This window comes from Entelurus aequoreus, linkage group LG11, assembly GCF_033978785.1.
Source record: "Entelurus aequoreus isolate RoL-2023_Sb linkage group LG11, RoL_Eaeq_v1.1, whole genome shotgun sequence".
Classification (NCBI taxonomy): Eukaryota; Metazoa; Chordata; class Actinopteri; order Syngnathiformes; family Syngnathidae; genus Entelurus; species Entelurus aequoreus.
In genome coordinates this window covers 15,118,469-15,136,870 of record NC_084741.1, presented here as the reverse complement: position 1 = coordinate 15,136,870, position 18,402 = coordinate 15,118,469, and the positions used below count along the sequence as shown (strand labels likewise).

Sequence of the window (18,402 nt, the reverse complement as noted above, 5' to 3'; positions counted from 1 at the left end):
CTAGCAGTGCTTCTCACGAGCGAGGTGATGTCGGTGTTTTCTGTGCGTGTAAGCTAGTGTGTATATATATATATATATATATACATATACACAAATGTGTGTGTGTGTGTATATATATCCATCCATCCATCCATTTTCTACCGCTTATTCCCTTCGGGGTCGCGGGGGGCGCTGGAGCCTATCTCAGCTACAATCGGGCGGAAGGCGGGGTACACCCTGGACAAGTCGCCACCTCATCGCAGGGCCAACACAGATAGACAGACAACATTCACACTCACATTCACACACTAGGGCCAATTTAGTGTTGCCAATCAACCTATCCCCAGGTGCATGTCTTTGGAGGTGGGAGGAAGCCGGAGTACCCGGAGGGAACCCACGCAGTCACAGGGAGAACATGCAAACTCCACACAGAAAGGTCCCGAGGCCAGGATTGAACTCACGACTACTCAGGACCTTCGTATTGTGAGGCAGACGCACTAACCCCTCTCCAACCGTGCTGCCCCTATATATATATATATATATATACACGTATGTATATGTGTGTGTGTATATATGTACGTATGCATATATATAAATATATATATTTATATATACACATATATATATATGTATGTGTATATAATATATATGTGTGTATATATAAGTGTATATATATATACATGTAGGCGTATATATGTATGCATATATATATTTATATACTGTGTATATATATATATATATATATATATACAGTATATAAATATATATATGCATACATATATACGCCTACATATATATGTATGCATATATATATTTATATACTGTGTATATATATATACACACAGTATATAAATATATATATGCATACATATATATGTATGCATATATATATTTATATACTGTGTATATATATATATACATAGTATATAAATATATATATGCATACATATATACGCCTACATATATATATACACACATATATATTATATACACATACATATATATATGTGTATATATATATTTATATATATGCATATGTACATATACACACACACCCACACATATACATATGTGTATATATGTACGTATGCATATATATAAATTTATACATGTGTATATATGTGTGTATATATGTACGTATGCATATATATAAATATATATATTTATATATACACATATATATGTATGTGTATATAATATATATGTGTGTATATATACATGTGTACGTGTATATATATGTATGTATAAGTGTATATATGTAGGCGTATATATGTATGCATATATATATTTATATACTGTATATGTATATATATACAGTATATATACATATAAATGTATCTGCATATATATATGTATGCATATATATGTATATAAATATATATATGTATGTGTGTGTATATATATATATATATATATATGTGTGTGTGTATGTGTATGTATATATATATATATATATATATATATATATATATATATATATATATATATATATATATATATATATATATATATATATATATATAAAATATGTCCCTTTTGGGGTATATACATATATGTAATTGGACATTTTTTATAACATCCGCAAAGTTCAATGAGCAGGTTGTGTAACCTGTGACCATGTGTGTTGACTTTTTGTCTTGGTCACAATTTTATTTGCGCCATGACTAGGGAAGGTTCCTTGGATTGGGTCATATAAGCGTAGCGTAGTCGCATCAATGAACATTTCATGGTCATTGACCTGAATTACTCACGTTGGCCACAGGACGGCGGAAAATGTGCAGCAATAAGGACGACAGATATTTAAAATGTTTGTTGTCTTTATTGTTCAATTAATTGACTTACTGACAATCTTGGGCGTATAATTGTAGGATTTTTTTTTTTCCCAAATGCCTCTGGTATTTAAGGCCTTCATTTTTGTCAAATCCATTTGGTAACGTTTAATGATATGCAGAAACCCTGCGCCAATGCATCTATTGAGTGTGCCACACAATCACAGAGGCATCATTTCGCCAACACTAGGTCGATTCTTTGTGGCTCTGAAGTGACAAATACAACGTTTTTAAAAAGTTGTTTTCCGCTCACGACTCATTTCTACTTTGTCTTTGTATCATCTTTTATTTAAATACTTTTTTTTTTGTACACATCCCACAAGGAAACAAGCGACAAAAGATAAATATACTGAAAAGTAGCACACAACTAACTAAAAAAAGTCAACAAAAAGGTAATCGAGAACACACAATTTCAACGTAGTCTGAGCAAAACACACTTAGTGGTTAACACCGGACATTTTCCCTTTTGGAGCTCTGGTAATGTGCAAGTTTACCCACAATCCTCTCTGCTAAAAGATGCGAGGAGGAGAGGTCATCTCTTCCTGCTCTCAGTTAAAACAAAAGTAGAGAAAATAAAATAGTTCCTTCTAAAATATACAATCTTCCAGCTACACTCTTGTAGAAAATCAAATGTACATTAAAAAATACACTCTCGGGTGTTGCTGCGTCCGCTGGTGCGACGGGGGCGGGGCCAATCAGTTGTCGTCGCTGTCGCTGCCCGACTCGCTGAGCTGGAGGTCGCTTCCTGTTGACGTCGAGAGGCCTCGTTAGAACGCCATTGTCGCTTTGGAAGTGTCTAAAGACAACACGGGAACTCACGGAGCGTGTTCAAGAGCTGGTTGTCGCCGGCCGGCTGCCGCTCGCCTCCGTTGGCGAGGGGGTGGCAAGGGGGTGGCGAGGGGGCTTGGCGCTCGCCGTCGCTGCTGTCGTCGCCGCTGGCCGACGCGGACGAGCTGCTGCCGCTGCTGCTCATCTGCTCGATGACGTCCACCTCCGCCCGCAGCTCTGTTGGCGGCACGGACCGCCGTTTCAGCTCTTTGGCTTCACCCTACGATAATGTGCGTCTGCCGCGTGGGGGCCTCACCTCGCTTGATGTCGTCGAGCTGCGGCTCGGGGGAGGGGTTGTCCTTGGAGGGAGACGGCGACGTCTTGACGGCCACGCCGGGCTTCGTCGGGGCCCGGAACTGAGGGCCGGGCGTGTTGGTGCGGACCGCCTGCTGCTCGATGCGAGCCTGGATCTTACTGCTGCCCTCCGCCCTGAGAGAAACATACACTATTTGTACGTGTGTTTGCTGCCCCCATGTGGATAAACCTAGTCATTACAATTCAAAACAGATTAGGGACAGAATGAAATTAATACATCTTTCAGTAATTTATTAATAAATGTGTCGTTTAGCAATTAAATTTGGAATTAAATACATATATGTTATTAAACGTGTCTTTAATTAATTCATTTTAAAATTATATTTATTGAATTAATTCATTGTTTTACAACTCAACAATGTGGCTAAACGTAGTCATTTCAATTAAAAACAGATTAGGGACAGAATGGAATTAATACATCTTTCAGTAATTTATTAAATGTGTCATTTAGCAATTAAATTTGGAATTAAATACATAAATATTATGAAATGTGTCTTTAATTAAATTTGAAATCTAATTTAATTAATTGTTTTACAACTCAACAATGCGGCTAAACGTAGTTATTACAAATTAAAACACTTGCAACAAAGAGGGTCACATCAGGGACAGAATGAAATTAATACATATTTAAAAAATTTATTAAATGTGTCGTTTAGCAATTAAAATTTTGAATTAAATACATAATTATTAAATGTGTCTTTAATTAATTCAATTTAAAATTATATTTAATTCATTATATTTACAATTCAACAATGTGGCTAAACGTAGTTATTACAATTAAAAACACTTGCAATAAAGAGGGTCACATCAGGGACAGAATGGAATTAATACATCTTTCAGTAATTTATTAAATGTGTCGTTTAGCAATTAAATACGTACATGTTATTAAATGTGTCTTTAATTAATTCAATTTAAAATGATGTTTATTTAATTAATTCATTGTTTTACAATTCAACAATGTGGCTAAACGTAGTCATTACAATTAAAAACACTTGCAATAAAGAGGGTCCCATTGGACAATATGAAATTAATACATCTTTAAATAATTTATTAAATGTGCTGTTTAGCAATTAAATTTGGAATTAAATACATCCATATTATTAAATATGTCTTTAATTAATTCAATTTAAAATTATATTGAATTCATTGTTTTACAATTCAACAATGTGGCTAAACGTTGTCATTACAATTAAAAACACTTGCAACAAAGAGGGTCACATCAGGGACAGAATGGAATTAAAACATCTTTAAGTAATTTATTAAAAGTGTCGTTTAGCAATTAAATTTGGATTTAAATACGTACGTCATTAAATGTGTATTTAATTAATTCAATTTAAAATTATATTTATTTAATTCATTGTTTTACAATTCATCAATGTGGCTAGACGTAGTTATTACAAATAAAAACACTTGCAACAAAGAGGGTCACATCAGGGACAGAATGGAATTAATACATCTTTCAGTAATTTATTAAAAGTGTCCTTTAGCAATTAAATTTGGATTTAAATACGTATATGTCATTAAATGTGTATTTAATTAATTCAATTTAAAATTATATTTATTTAATTCATTGTTTTACAATTCAACAATGTGGCTAAACGTAGTTATTACAAATAAAAACACTTGCAACAAAGAGGGTTACATCAGGGACAGAATGAAATTAATACATCATTCAGTAATTTATTAAATGTGTCGTTAAGCTATTAAATACGTATATGTTATTAAATGTGTCTTTAATTGATTCAATTTAAAATTATATTTAATTCATTGTTTTACTTCAACAATGTGGCTAAACATAGTTATTACAACTAAAAACACTTGCAACAAAGAGGGTCACATCAGGGACAGAATGAAATTAATACATATTTAAATATTTATTAAAAGTGTCGTTTAGCAATTAAAATTTGGAATTAAATACATAATTATTAAATGTGTCTTTAATTAATTCAATTTAAAATGATATTTAATTCATTATGTTTACAATTCAACAATGTGGCTAAACATAGTTATTACAATTAAAAACACTTGCAATAAAGAGGGTCACATCAGGGGCAGAATTAAATTAATACATCTTTCAGTAATTTATTAAATGTGTTGTTTAGCAAGTAAATTTGGAATTAAATACATACATGTTATTAAATGTGTCTTTAATTAATTCAATTTAAAATTATGTTTAATTAATTGTTTTACAATTCAACAATGTGGCTACACGTAGTCATTACAATTAAAAACACTTGCAATAAAGAGGGTCACATCAGGGACAGAATGGAATTAATACATCTTTCAGTAATTTATTAAATGTGTCGTTTAGCAATTAAATACGTACATGTTATTAAATGTGTCTTTAATTAATTCAATTTAAAATGATGTTTATTTAATTAATTCATTGTTTTACAATTCAACAATGTGGCTAAACGTAGTCATTACAATTAAAAACACTTGCAATAAAGAGGGTCCCATGGGACAATATGAAATTAATACATCTTTAAATAATTTATTAAATGTGCTGTTTAGCAATTAAATTTGGAATTAAATACATCCATATTATTAAATATGTCTTTAATTAATTCAATTTAAAATTATATTGAATTCATTGTTTTACAATTCAACAATGTGGCTAAACGTTGTCATTACAATTAAAAACACTTGCAACAAAGAGGGTCACATCAGGGACAGAATGGAATTAATACATCTTTAAGTAATTTATTAAAAGCGTCGTTTAGCAATTAAATTTGGATTTAAATACGTATATGTCATTAAATGTGTATTTAATTAATTCAATTTAAAATTATTTTTATTTAATTCATTGTTTTACAATTCATCAATGTGGCTAGACGTAGTTATTACAAATAAAAACACTTGCAACAAAGAGGGTCACATCAGGGACAGAATGGAATTAATACATCTTTCAGTAATTTATTAAAAGTGTCCTTTAGCAACTAAATTTGGATTTAAATACGTATATGTCATTAAATGTGTATTTAATTAATTCAATTTAAAATTATATTTATTTAATTCATTGTTTTACAATTCAACAATGTGGCTAAACGTAGTTATTACAAATAAAAACACTTGCAACAAAGAGGGTTACATCAGGGACAGAATGAAATTAATACATCATTCAGTAATTTATTAAATGTGTCGTTAAGCTATTAAATTTGGAATTAAATACGTATGTTATTAAATGTGTCTTTAATTGATTCAATTTAAAATTATATTTAATTCATTGTTTTACTTCAACAATGTGGCTAAACATAGTTATTACAACTAAAAACACTTGCAACAAAGAGGGTCACATCAGGGACAGAATGAAATTAATACATATTTAAATATTTATTAAAAGTGTCGTTTAGCAATTAAAATTTGGAATTAAATACATAATTATTAAATGTGTCTTTAATTAATTCAATTTAAAATGATATTTAATTCATTATGTTTACAATTCAACAATGTGGCTAAACATAGTTATTACAATTAAAAACACTTGCAATAAAGAGGGTCACATCAGGGGCAGAATTAAATTAATACATCTTTCAGTAATTTATTAAATGTGTCGTTTAGCAATTAAATTTGGAATTAAATACATACATGTTATTAAATGTGTCTTTAATTAATTCAATTTAAAATTATGTTTAATTAATTAATTGTTTTACAATTCAACAATGTGGCTAAACATAGTTATTACAATTAAAAACACTTGCAATAAAGAGGGTCACATCAGGGGCAGAATTAAATTAATACATCTTTCAGTAATTTATTAAATGTGTCGTTTAGCAATTAAATTTGGAATTAAATACATACATGTTATTAAATGTGTCTTTAATTAATTCAATTTCAAATTATGTTTAATTAATTAATTGTTTTACAATTCAACAATGTGGCTAGTCATTACAATTAAAAACACTTGCAATAAAGAGGGTCACATCAGGGACAGAATGGAATTAATACATCTTTCAGTAATTTATTAAATGTGTCGTTTAGGAATTAAATTTGGCTTTAAATACGTATATGTTATTAAATGTGTATTTAATTAATTCAATTCAAAATGTTTTTTTAATTGATTGTTTTACAATTCAACAATGTGGCTACACGTAGTCATTACAATTAAAAACACTTTCAACAAAGAGGGTCACATCAGGGACAGAATGAAATGATACATCTTTCAGGAATTTATTAAATGTGTCGTTTAGCAATTAAATTTGGAATTAAATACGTACATGTTATTTAATGTGTCTTTAATTAATTAAATTTAAAATTATATTTATTTTATTAATTCATCGTTTTACAACTCAACAATTTGGCTAAACATAGTCATTACAATTAAAAACACTTGCAATAAACAGGACATAATGAAATAAATACATCTTTAAATAATTAATTAAATGTCATTAATTAATTAAATTTGGAATACATAATACATGTTCATAAATGTGTCAATACTTATATTAATTTAGAAAATATATTAACTAATCCATTATTTTTACAATTTAATTATTTCAATATTTTATTGACTTGACTTTATTAATTCATGCTTGCAGTGGAGCCAGGGCCCCACTGAAAAAACAGCTGAACTTTACAATGAATATCAAACAAAGATTTAAAAAATGAAAAGAACAGACAGTATTTTATATTAAAAAAAAAAAAATTCAGGGCAACAGCAGCATGGAAACTATTAGCATTCTGGTATATGACTGTATTACTTATTTAATTAGAAAGTGTCATTATACAGTTTAATTGCAGTATGCCGGGTAGTTTTTAAGTCTCTTTGTCTTGGCTTTGTTTTTTTTATTTATACATTTATTAAAATGTTTAAAAATTGAGATATTCATGATTTGAAAACAAGATTCCTTAAATAATTAATTAAATTGTGAAATAATTGGTTAAATCATGAAATAATGAAAAAAATAGTTTTCCATAAAATAAATAAATGACACATTTAATAACACATATGTATTTACCTCCAATTGTAAATAAGCATTTAAATGTGTATTTATTTAATAATTTTACCGTCCATATTGTACAACACGTTGTCTTCCTCTCCGTGCGCCATGACGACGTATTTACCTGGTTTTCTTCACCTGGATGCTGCTGCTCAGCTTCTCCAGGACAAATCCTCCGGTGTCGTGGTTGATGATGAGCACGCAGTCCTTCTGGTACTGCCGCTTGTTCCCTTTGAACACCGTCATCGGTGGCGTGGAGCCCTGGAGGCACGACGACGAGTTGGATTGTCAACATTCCTAATCTTGGCATATTTTTTCAAACATGTATGCATATGTTGTGTACCCCGACAGTCTAAAAACATGCAGATTTTAACAAGTAACAAGCAAGGGCAGACATACTATCAGGTAAGACTCTAGAACAGGGGTGTCAAACTCATATTAGAGAGAAAAATCTACTCCCAAGTGGGCCGAACTGGTAAAATCACGGCACGATAACTCAAAAATAAAGACAACTTCAGATTGTTTTCTTTGTTTAAAAATAGAACAAGCACATTCTGAAATTGTACAAATTATAATGTTGTTGGTTTTTTTACACTTACATGTTGCGGTTAATAATATTCTACCTTTATTTGTCGTTATTTATACTTTCTGAATAAATAAAATAAATACATTTAAAAAACGGCTCACAATTGAGAATCGGTTCTCAGCGTGAGCCTTAAAGAGCCGTTCAATAGACGCGATTCGTTCGCGTAAGTCCCATCTCTGGTGAACATTTTTACCGGAATGTGAGGCAGCGTGATGGTGACTTCGTCCCCTTTGCCGACATGCAGCTCTCCTTCGCAGCTCGTGTCGATGGAGGCTGGCTTGAAATCATCTAAAATGTAATACAGAATAAGTGCTACTTACTTTCAAATGCATTACGTCATAGAAAATAAATGCTACTTCCAAATGCATTGCGTCATAGAAAATAAATGCTACTTACTTCCAAATGCATTACGTCATAGAAAATAAATGCTACTTACTTCCAAATACATTACGTCATATAAAATAAATGCTACTTACTTCCAAATGCATTACGTCATAGAAAATAAATGCCACTTACTTCCAAATGCGTTACGTCATAGAAAATAAAAGCCACTTACTTACAAATGCATTATGTCATAGAAAATAAATGCCACTTACTTACAAATGCATTACGTCATAGAAAATAAATGCCACTTACTTCCAAATGCATTAGGTCATAGAAAATAAATGCCGCTTACTTCCAAATGCATTACGTCATAGAAAATAAATGCCACTTACTTCCAAATGCATTATGTCATAGAAAATATATGCCGCTTACTATCAAATGCATTACGTCATAGAAAATAAATGCAACGTACTTCCAAATGCATTACGTCATAGAAAATAAATGCTACTTACTTCCTAATACATTATGTCATACAAAATAAATACTACTTCCGAATGCAATACGTCATAGAAAATAAATGCCACTTACTTCCAAATGCATTGTCATAGAAAATAATGATACTTCCAAATGCAATACGTCATAGAAAATAAATGCCACTTACTTCCAAATGCATTACGTCATAGAAAATAAATGCCACTTACTTCCAAATGCATTACGTCATAGAAAATAAATGCTGCTTACTTCCAGATGCATGCCACAACATTTACACATAAAATACACCAATGGTTAAAAAATCAAGGTAAGTAATAAAAACATATTTATCTTACATCTGATGGTGTGGAAGGAGGACTTGGGCCTCTTCTCGAAGCTTTCTCCCAGCTTTAAAACATGCTCCTCTTTGTCCAGCAGCGGGTTCGTACTTCCGTTCATGTCGTCTTCTTTCTGTTTATCACAGAACATTCACGCTGGTGTCACAGATGTTTGAAAAAAAGGCTCCTTAAATCGGCCAGATTGATTTGATAAAGAGTCGGCGATTGAGGGGAAAAAGTTAGCTCGCAAGCTAACAGTTAGCAAAACATCCCTTACGTCATCAGGCCGCGCCTTTTCCGGTTTTACTCGTCCGTTACACAATTTGACGTTTTTATTTTTAAAATTTAGAAATGCTTGAATATGTACGTATGTATATATTTAAACGCATTTTATTTCGTGTAGAAATAAGTTGACGTGCATTCTAGTACACCGAAGTACCCGGTCACATTTCAGTGAAAGACAAGATGGTCACAGACAGCAGGTAAGCCTGAGTGTTGATTTTATAATTTTGTAACGCTAAAATGTGACTTTCCAACATATTTAACCCTCTAAAATACACATTCAGAACTTGAGTTGTTCTGAAAATAATATCAAAGCAAAGAGAACCATCGTGAACGTTTTGTTAAAAAAAAAAAAGAAAAAAGAAATACCTTCTACATTTGTTTCGAGTAATTTATAAGTACACATTTTATTATTTTATTGGCAGTAAACACCTTTTTGGGATTTGTTTTCCACCACCAAATAATTCAAATATGACGTCACGACAGGCGGAACCTTGTACTAATCCAAATTCTACACGGACACTTGTAGTGAACGAACAAGATGGAGATTACGTGTCACGTGATGGACATACCGTAAATAATGTCCAAAATGAATAAAACAAACGTTTTTGTATAATGCACTTATTAAATGTATCAACATCTGCGGTGTATATCGTTGTTATTTGCCAAGATGTAAATCATGAGTGTCAATTTTAAAAAAAATCACCGAAGTAATTATTTAAAGAAATACTCACTGTTGTCCAACCTCTTCCTGACGCTTTTCAACGTGGCCAAAAATGTAATTTTTAATTGTATTTGAATCAATATTATTACTACAACACGGATAACGAAATGTGCATTTGCACTCGCGAAGTTTTTTTAGATTAAAAAATACACATATTTTATTATTTTTAAACGCGTTTAAACGTTTGTGGTGAGGTCATGTCGTGAGCCACACAATACACGGTTTGTCGTTACCTCTCTTTCACGAAATAAATAAAACAACACGTTTGTTTTACGTCAACTTTTTTTTTTTAAAGATTACATTTTTTTTTTACATGAGGGAATAACGTTTGTTTGTCGTCAAGAATCGGAATTGTTAGCAAAAAATACTTTATTTGTCATGCAAGTGGTCAGAAATAATTTCCCGACTTGAAAAATTCACACATAACAGAAAGTATAATGTTATTTAAAACAAAACAAAAACTATGACACGTTTCAGTATGATTATTGATCGTTTTCTAAGCTTTTTTTTTTACTGTAATAATGAGTGTGATGGGATCGATACATGCAGTTCTCTACTGCTTATTTTCACAAATATATATATATTATGTATGGATATATATATATATATATGTTATTGGACACATGAATTATTTGTATTTGAATGAGAGGTGATAGTTGCATGAATTATGGACTCATTTGGCTTTTTCTGTATGTAGAAAATGATTAATTGTATCATATATTGTTGATATTATAGTTATATGACTTAGACAAACGCCATTATATATTGTTGCATTATAATTGTGTTTAAATATTGTTTAATTGTTGAAAAAACAGCTCTTCGTTTGCCTAAAGTATTTTTCCTTTACAGTATTATGTTGATCATTATCGACAAGTAAATGCAAACTTACCATCAACATGGTAAGTTTGAAGTGAAATACCTTCTAAATGTGTTCCTAGTAATATATAAGTACACATTTTATTATTTTATTGGCAGTAACCACCTTTTTTTTGGGGGGGGGGGCGTTTCACCACCAAACAGTTCAAACTTTCACAAAATAAATAAAACATGTTTATTTTACGTCGACTTTTTGGTTTTAAAGTTTTACTTAAAGATCTAAATTTTTTTGACATGAAGGAATAACGTTTGTTTGTCGTCAAGATTCGAATTGTTAGCAAAAAATACTTTATTTGTCATGCAAGTGGTCAGAAATAATTGCCCGACTTGTAAAAATTCACACATTACAGAAAGTATAAAAGTATTTAAAAAAACAAAACTATAATACGGGTCAGTATAATTATTGATTGTTTTCTAAGCTTTATTTTACTGTAATAATGAGTGTGATGGGGCCGATACATGCAGTTCTCTGCTGCTTATTTTCACAATTATATATATTATGTATATATATATATATATATATATATATATATATATATATATATATATATATATATATATATATATATATATATATATATATATATATATATATATATATATATATATATATATATATATATATATTTGTGTGTGTGTTATTAGACACATTAATTATTTGTATTTGAATGAGAGGTGATAGTAGCATGAATTATTGACTCATTTGGCTTTTACTGTTGTAGAAAATGATGAATTGTATCATATATTGTTGATATTATAGTTATAGGACTTAGACAAACGCCATTATATATAGTTGCATTATAATTGTGTTTAAATATTGTTTAATTGTTGAAAAACCAGCTTGTTGATATACAATTTTCGTTTGCCTAAAATACGTTTCTTTTACAGCAGGGGTCGGCAACCCAAAATGTTGAAAGAGTCATATTGGACCAAAAATACAACAAGAAAAATCTGTCTGGAGCCGCAAAAAAATAAAAGCCTTATATAAGTGTTATAATGAAGGCAACACGTGATGTAAGTGTCTATATTAGCTATAATAGCCTACTATCAAAATGACTTTAAAAGTCTTATTTTAGTGTTATAATGAAGACAACACATGATGTAAGTGTCTATATTAGCTATATTAGCCTACTATCAAAATGACTTTAAAAGTCTTATATAAGTGTTATAATGAAGGCAACACATGATGTAAGTGTCTATATTAGCTATATTAGCCTACTATCAAAATGACTTTAAAAGTCTTATATAAGTGTTATAATGAAGACAACACATGAGGTAAGTGTCTATATTAGCCTACTATCAAAATGACTTTAAAAGTCTTACATAAGTGTTATAATAAAGGCAACACATGATGTGTCTATATTAGCTATATTAGCCTACTATAGAAATGACTTCAAAAGTCTTATATAAGTGTTATAATGAAGGCAACACATGATGGAAGTGTCTATATTTGCTGTAATAGCCTACTATCAAAGGCTCACGCAAATCTTCGTTGACAGAAAGGTTGTATTTTAATTTTTATTCTCCACATTTTTGCAACATTGGAAAACATTAGTAAAATGGAGGCTTCTCAGAGGGTGAGATAAGTTCGGGAAATGACTGGCTCAAAATGACCAAAGGTATAGATGTGTGTGTCCAAGTTAAAGGAAATGACAGGCCGTCTTCTTCTAATGGATTTATTACAATCTTTGTGAGCTGGGTAATGTTTGCTGTGGTCTGGAACAACATGGCACACAAACAACTATCAGAAATGCAGCCAATATTGCATACGGATAATGTGTCATGTGACACATTGTCAGGTTCAAACACTGATGACATCTATTAAACAGACAAGAAGCAAGGAATCATGCAGAGACAAGAGTTCAATTTAGCTCATGAGGAGAACGCGTGGCGCTGCACACTTAGTCACAGTCTCGCCCTACGCCCTAAGGTACAGCTCCCGCATCCCTCTATTTATTCAGGAGTTCCCCAGTCAACATCACTGAGGCCGCCTCTAAAAAGGGTGGTCACATATATCATGCAAAGCAGCTCCAGTACGCACAATACGTGATGGAATGTGCTGGGGGCCTTGTGATTTCCCCTTGTCTCTGCTTCGTCTGCGTGCTGTCGTCTTATCTTCGTTGAGGTCCTTGAAGTCCTTGGCTGTTAGCGGGCTAAAACAAAGATAACATCTGCGGCTGAGGCCACCCCTCAGAGAAGAAGTTTTGTCCTTGCACAGATAGGAAAAAGTACAGCTTGAGCACAATAGCTAATAACTATAGCAACAGACTTTAAGCATACTAAAGTTCTGTGATAACTTACACATAATTATTCTAACACAAATTAAATACACAGAGGACATAAGTGAAGGAAATTAAATGAGATCAAATATACCTACTAACGAGGCATAATGATGCAATATGTACATACAGCTAGCCTAAATAGCATGTTAGCATGGATTAGCTTGTAGTCAAAATATGCCTTTTGGTTTGGGACCCTTTGGGACTGTGTGACAAGGGGGTGGCGCTTTCTGTGAACTTCTGGATCTGCCTCCCGGGAGCCTTTTGGCCACGGAGACCAGCTGCTGGGTCTCTGCCACACCAGAGTCCGTTTGGAGGCGATGCGGATGAAGAGACAGGCGCTGCGGAGCTGGCGCTAAGCGCGGGGCCGGACAAGCCTCACAGTGGAATGAGTGGGTATCGGACCCCTCGGTCTCCATGCAGACTAGACACCGGCCGAGAATTGGTGTTAGTGGCCGGTCGAGGTTGCTTTGTTGGGTCCGCTCCTAAAAAGTTAAAGTACCGATGATTGTCACACGCACACACTAGGTGTGGTGAAATTTGTCCTCTGCATTTGACACATCACCCTTGTTCACCCCCTGGGAGGTGAGGGGAGCAGTGAGCAGCAGCGGTGGCCGCGCTCTGTGTCTTTGGCCACGCTCCCCCCCAGCCTCCCCCACCCCAGCAGACGATGGCGTGGAACACCGCAGAGTCCCCCACAGTGTACATGTTTTTTGTTGTTGTCTTTGTTTTACTTTTGTAGCTGTATGTAGCACAGGGGTACAGGGGGTTAGTGCATGTGCCTCACGACACGAAGGTCCTGAGTAGTCCTGAGTTCCATCCGGGGCTCGGGATCTTTCTGTGCGGGGTTTGCATGTTCTCCCCCGTGACTGCGTGGGTTCCCTCCGGGTACTTGGGGCGGTATGGCTCGGTGGGTAGAGCAGCCGTGCCAGCAACTTGAGGGTTCCAGGTTCGATCCCCGCTCCCGCCATCCTAGTCTCTGCCGTTGTGTCCTTGGGCAAGACACTTTACTCACCTGCTCCCCACACTGCTTTAAATGTAACTTAGATATTGGGGTTTCACTATGTAAAAGGGCTTTGAGTCACTAGAGAAAAGCGCTATATAAATATAATTCACTACTCCGGCTTCCTCCCACCTCCAAAGACATGCACTTGGGGGTAGGTTGATTGGCAACACTAAAATTGGACCTAGTGTGTGAATGTTGTCTGTCTATCTGTGTTGGCCCTGCGATGAGCCCAGCACCCCCCGCGACCCCGAAAGGGACAAGCGGTAGAAAATGGATGGATGGATGTAGAAATGGCTGGTTGCATCAGCTTTGCTCTTTTAATGTCTTTAATGTCTATTGTGTTCTTTGATGTTTAATGTTTCCCTCTTACACAAATGCTTATGTGTGCTATGGCTATGTGGTTTTTCCCCCATTGGCCTCAGTCTGGACCCCTTCTCCAGCGTTTACCTGTTTCTCACCTTTTTTGTAAGGGGCGCCGGAAGCTGTCAGACTTGTTAGCGATCCTGTTCTGTCTGCTCTTGAATGGGATTGTGCTGAAAGTCTTAATTTCCCTCTCGGGGGATTAATAAAGTATTTCTGATTCTGATTATCGACAAGTAAATGCAAATTTACCATCAATGTAGGTTCAGTTAAATACCTTCTAAATTGGTTTCTAGTAATATATAAGTACACATTTCATTATTTTATTGGCAGTAACCACCTTTTTTTACATTTTTATTATTATTATTTATTTATTTATTTATTTATTTATTTTACACAAGGACCACTTTATTTCCTTTTTTTTTAAATTCATTTTTAAATTTTTTATTTTTTTACACAAGGACCACTTTTATTTCCTTTTTTTTTTTTTTTGAAAACCAGTCGAGAAACGAGAATCAAAAATAAGTACAAAAACAGTACAAAACAGCGTCAGGGGGTTGTAAATTCAAAGTAACTAAAATAGAATGCAAAATATTAGGGCTGCAACAACTAATCGATTAAACCGATGAAAATCGATTATAAAAATAGTCGGCGATTAATTTAGTCATCGATTCGTTGGATCTATGGTGTGCGCATGCGCAGAGGCAAATGTTTTTTGTATTTTACTTTTTTATTTTATTTTATTATTTTTTAAATTTTTATTAAACCTTTATTTATAAACTGCAACATGTACAAACAGCTGAGGAACAATAATCAAAATATGTTTTTTCCCCCCAATAAAATACTGGAAAGGATAGAAATGTAGTTTGTCTCTTTTATCCGATTATTCATCGATTGATCGAAGTCATAATCGACAGATTAATCGATTATCAAGTTAATCGTTAGTTGCAGCCCTACAAAATATATATGATAAACAAAGTGCAAAGCCATAGGCTCACTCAATTTCAGTAAATAACTGAAATTTGGAACACAGCATCATTGTTTTCACAGCTTTTTGGTTGTTAGAGGTAGAAAGTGTTTTAATGTAGAGTTCTAAATCTTTTTTAAAGGCACACAAAACAGGTCGGGTATTAAAAGAAACTTACATTTATGAATATAAAACTTAGCCAATAGTATAATGAGGTTGCAAAGGTAAATTCCTTTTCAAATGTTTTTTCATACAGTGTAAATCCAAATATCACATTTTTAAAACAAAGCACAAATTTGTCATGAATATTGAAAAAAAGGATGAAGGGACAGATTTTTTTTTTCCCCCCACCGCCAAATAATTAAAATATGACGTCAGGACAGGCGGAACCTTGTAGTAATCCAAGTTCTACACGGACATTTGGAGTGAACGGACAAGATGGAGGTCGCAGCAAAAAAAAACACTTTTGTTTGTTTTTGTAGCATACATAATCATATAACGATTAACTAGCACAAATCTGAACATATATATACATATATATATATATATATTTTTTTTTTTAATTCATCATGTCTGAAACTTTTTCTCCGGACGATGAAGTCCAAGTTGATAACGATGGAGTTGGTCAAAGTGTTGTTCCAGAACATTCCACTCGTCAGGAGGACAACTTGGCCGCCAAGCAGCCTTTGGTGCCCGCCTTCAAGCAGATGAAACTGGAAGAAGAAGCCCAGAAGAACTGGGACTTATTCTACAAAAGAAACACCACGCATTTCTTCAAGGACCGACATTGGACCGGCAGAGAGTTCGAGGAGCTCAAGGCGTGCAGAGAGGTAAGATAGACAGTTGTGGATAAACAACACAGATATTTTAAAGTAGTCAGTGTACAGCTTGTGTATGTCCCCGAAGACAGTGTTTTTTTAACCACTGTCTAGTGGATCTAACATAATAGTGAGAGTCCAGTCCATAGTGGATCTAGCATAATAGTGTGAGAGTCCAGTCCATAGTTGATCTAGCATAATAGTGTGAGAGTCCAGTCCATAGTGGATCTAACATAATAGTGTGAGAGTCCAGTCCATAGTGGATCTAGCATAATAGTGTGAGAGTCCAGTCCGTAGTGGATCTAACATAATAGTGTGAGAGTCCAGTCCATAGTGGATCTAGCATAATAGTGTGAGAGTCCAGTCCATAGTGGATCTAGCATAATAGTGTGAGAGTCCAGTCCATAGTGGATCTAACATAATAGTGTGAGAGTCCAGTCCATAGTGGATCTAGCATAATAGTGTGAGAGTCCAGTCCATAGTGGATCTAGCATAATAGTGTGAGAGTCCAGTCCATAGTGGATCTAACATAATAGTGTGAGAGTCCAGTCCATAGTGGATCTAGCATAATAGTGTGAGAGTCCAGTCCATAGTTGATCTAGCATAATAGTGTGAGAGTCCAGTCCATAGTGGATCTAACATAATAGTGTGAGAGTCCAGTCCATATTGGATCTAACATAATAGTGTTCATGGTGGATCTAACATAATAGTGAGAGTCCAGTCCATAGTGGATCTAACATAATATTGTGAGAGTCCAGTTCATGGTGGATCTAACATAATAGTGAGAGTCCAGTCCATAGTGGATCTAACCTAATATTGTGAGAGTCCAGTCCATAGTGGATCTAACATAATAGTGTGAGAGTCCAGTCCATAGTGGATCTAGCATAATAGTGTGAGAGTCCAGTCCATAGTTGATCTAGCATAATAGTGTGAGAGTCCAGTCCATAGTGGATCTAACATAATAGTGTGAGAGTCCAGTCCATAGTGGATCTAACATAATAGTGTTCATGGTGGATCTAACATAATAGTGAGAGTCCAGTCCATAGTGGATCTAACATAATATTGTGAGAGTCCAGTTCATGGTGGATCTAACATAATAGTGAGAGTCCAGTCCATAGTGGATCTAACCTAATATTGTGAGAGTCCAGTCCATAGTGGATCTAACATAATAGTGTGAGAGTCCAGTCCATAGTGGATCTAACATAATATTGTGAGAGTCCAGTCCATGGTGGATATAACATAATATTGTGAGAGTCCAGTCCATAGTGGATCTAACATAATAGTGTGAGAGTCCAGTCCATAGTGGATCTAACATAATAGTGTGAGAGTCCAGTCCATAGTGGATCTAACATAATATTGTGAGAGTCCAGTCCATGGTGGACATAACATAATATTGTGAGAGTCCAGTCCATAGTGGATCTAACATAATAGTGTGAGTCTTTGGTGGGGGTGGGAGGAGTCTGCAGATTTTCTGAGCCGT

At 33.7% G+C, this 18,402-nt stretch overlaps 2 protein-coding genes across 5 annotated transcripts in view; one reads left to right on the top strand and one right to left on the bottom strand.

Moving 5' to 3' along the window:
* Window positions 1-1,801: 1,801 nt before the first annotated feature.
* eaf1 (ELL associated factor 1) lies at window positions 1,802-9,902 on the bottom strand. Its single transcript, XM_062062595.1, has 6 exons — window positions 9,629-9,902; window positions 8,671-8,765; window positions 8,016-8,152; window positions 2,893-3,065; window positions 2,628-2,813; window positions 1,802-2,553 (listed from the first exon to the last, which is right to left on the bottom strand). Exons 1-6 carry the CDS (start codon window positions 9,759-9,761, stop codon window positions 2,504-2,506), a joined length of 774 nt encoding a protein of 257 aa, XP_061918579.1. The 5' UTR covers window positions 9,762-9,902; the 3' UTR covers window positions 1,802-2,503.
* The window catches only part of mettl6 (methyltransferase 6, methylcytidine), a 62,311-nt gene continuing 53,393 nt past the window's right edge, over window positions 9,485-18,402 (top strand). For 2 of the 4 annotated variants that reach the window (XM_062062594.1, XM_062062591.1), the window contains exon 1: window positions 16,200-16,934. In XM_062062594.1, coding sequence (XP_061918578.1) covers window positions 16,674-16,934 — 261 coding nt within the window. In that variant the 5' untranslated portion in view covers window positions 16,200-16,673. Of the gene's footprint in view, window positions 9,601-9,664; window positions 10,093-16,199; window positions 16,935-18,402 lie in introns of those variants that run through there. The other 2 variants (XM_062062593.1, XM_062062592.1) reach the window with 2 other exon arrangements.

Bases quoted from the DNA above. Each gene is read 5' to 3' on its own strand.
- eaf1 (XM_062062595.1), bottom strand. From the start codon at position 9,761: ATGTTCTGTGATAAACAGAAAGAAGACGACATGAACGGAAGTACGAAC. The intron at 2,814-2,892 runs GTGAGGCCCCCA...TGCCGCCAACAG, and splicing joins GCTCGACGACATCAAGCGAG to AGCTGCGGGCGGAGGTGGAC. The intron at 2,554-2,627 runs GTGAGTTCCCGT...CGACGTCAACAG, and splicing joins CCAGCTCTTGAACACGCTCC to GAAGCGACCTCCAGCTCAGC.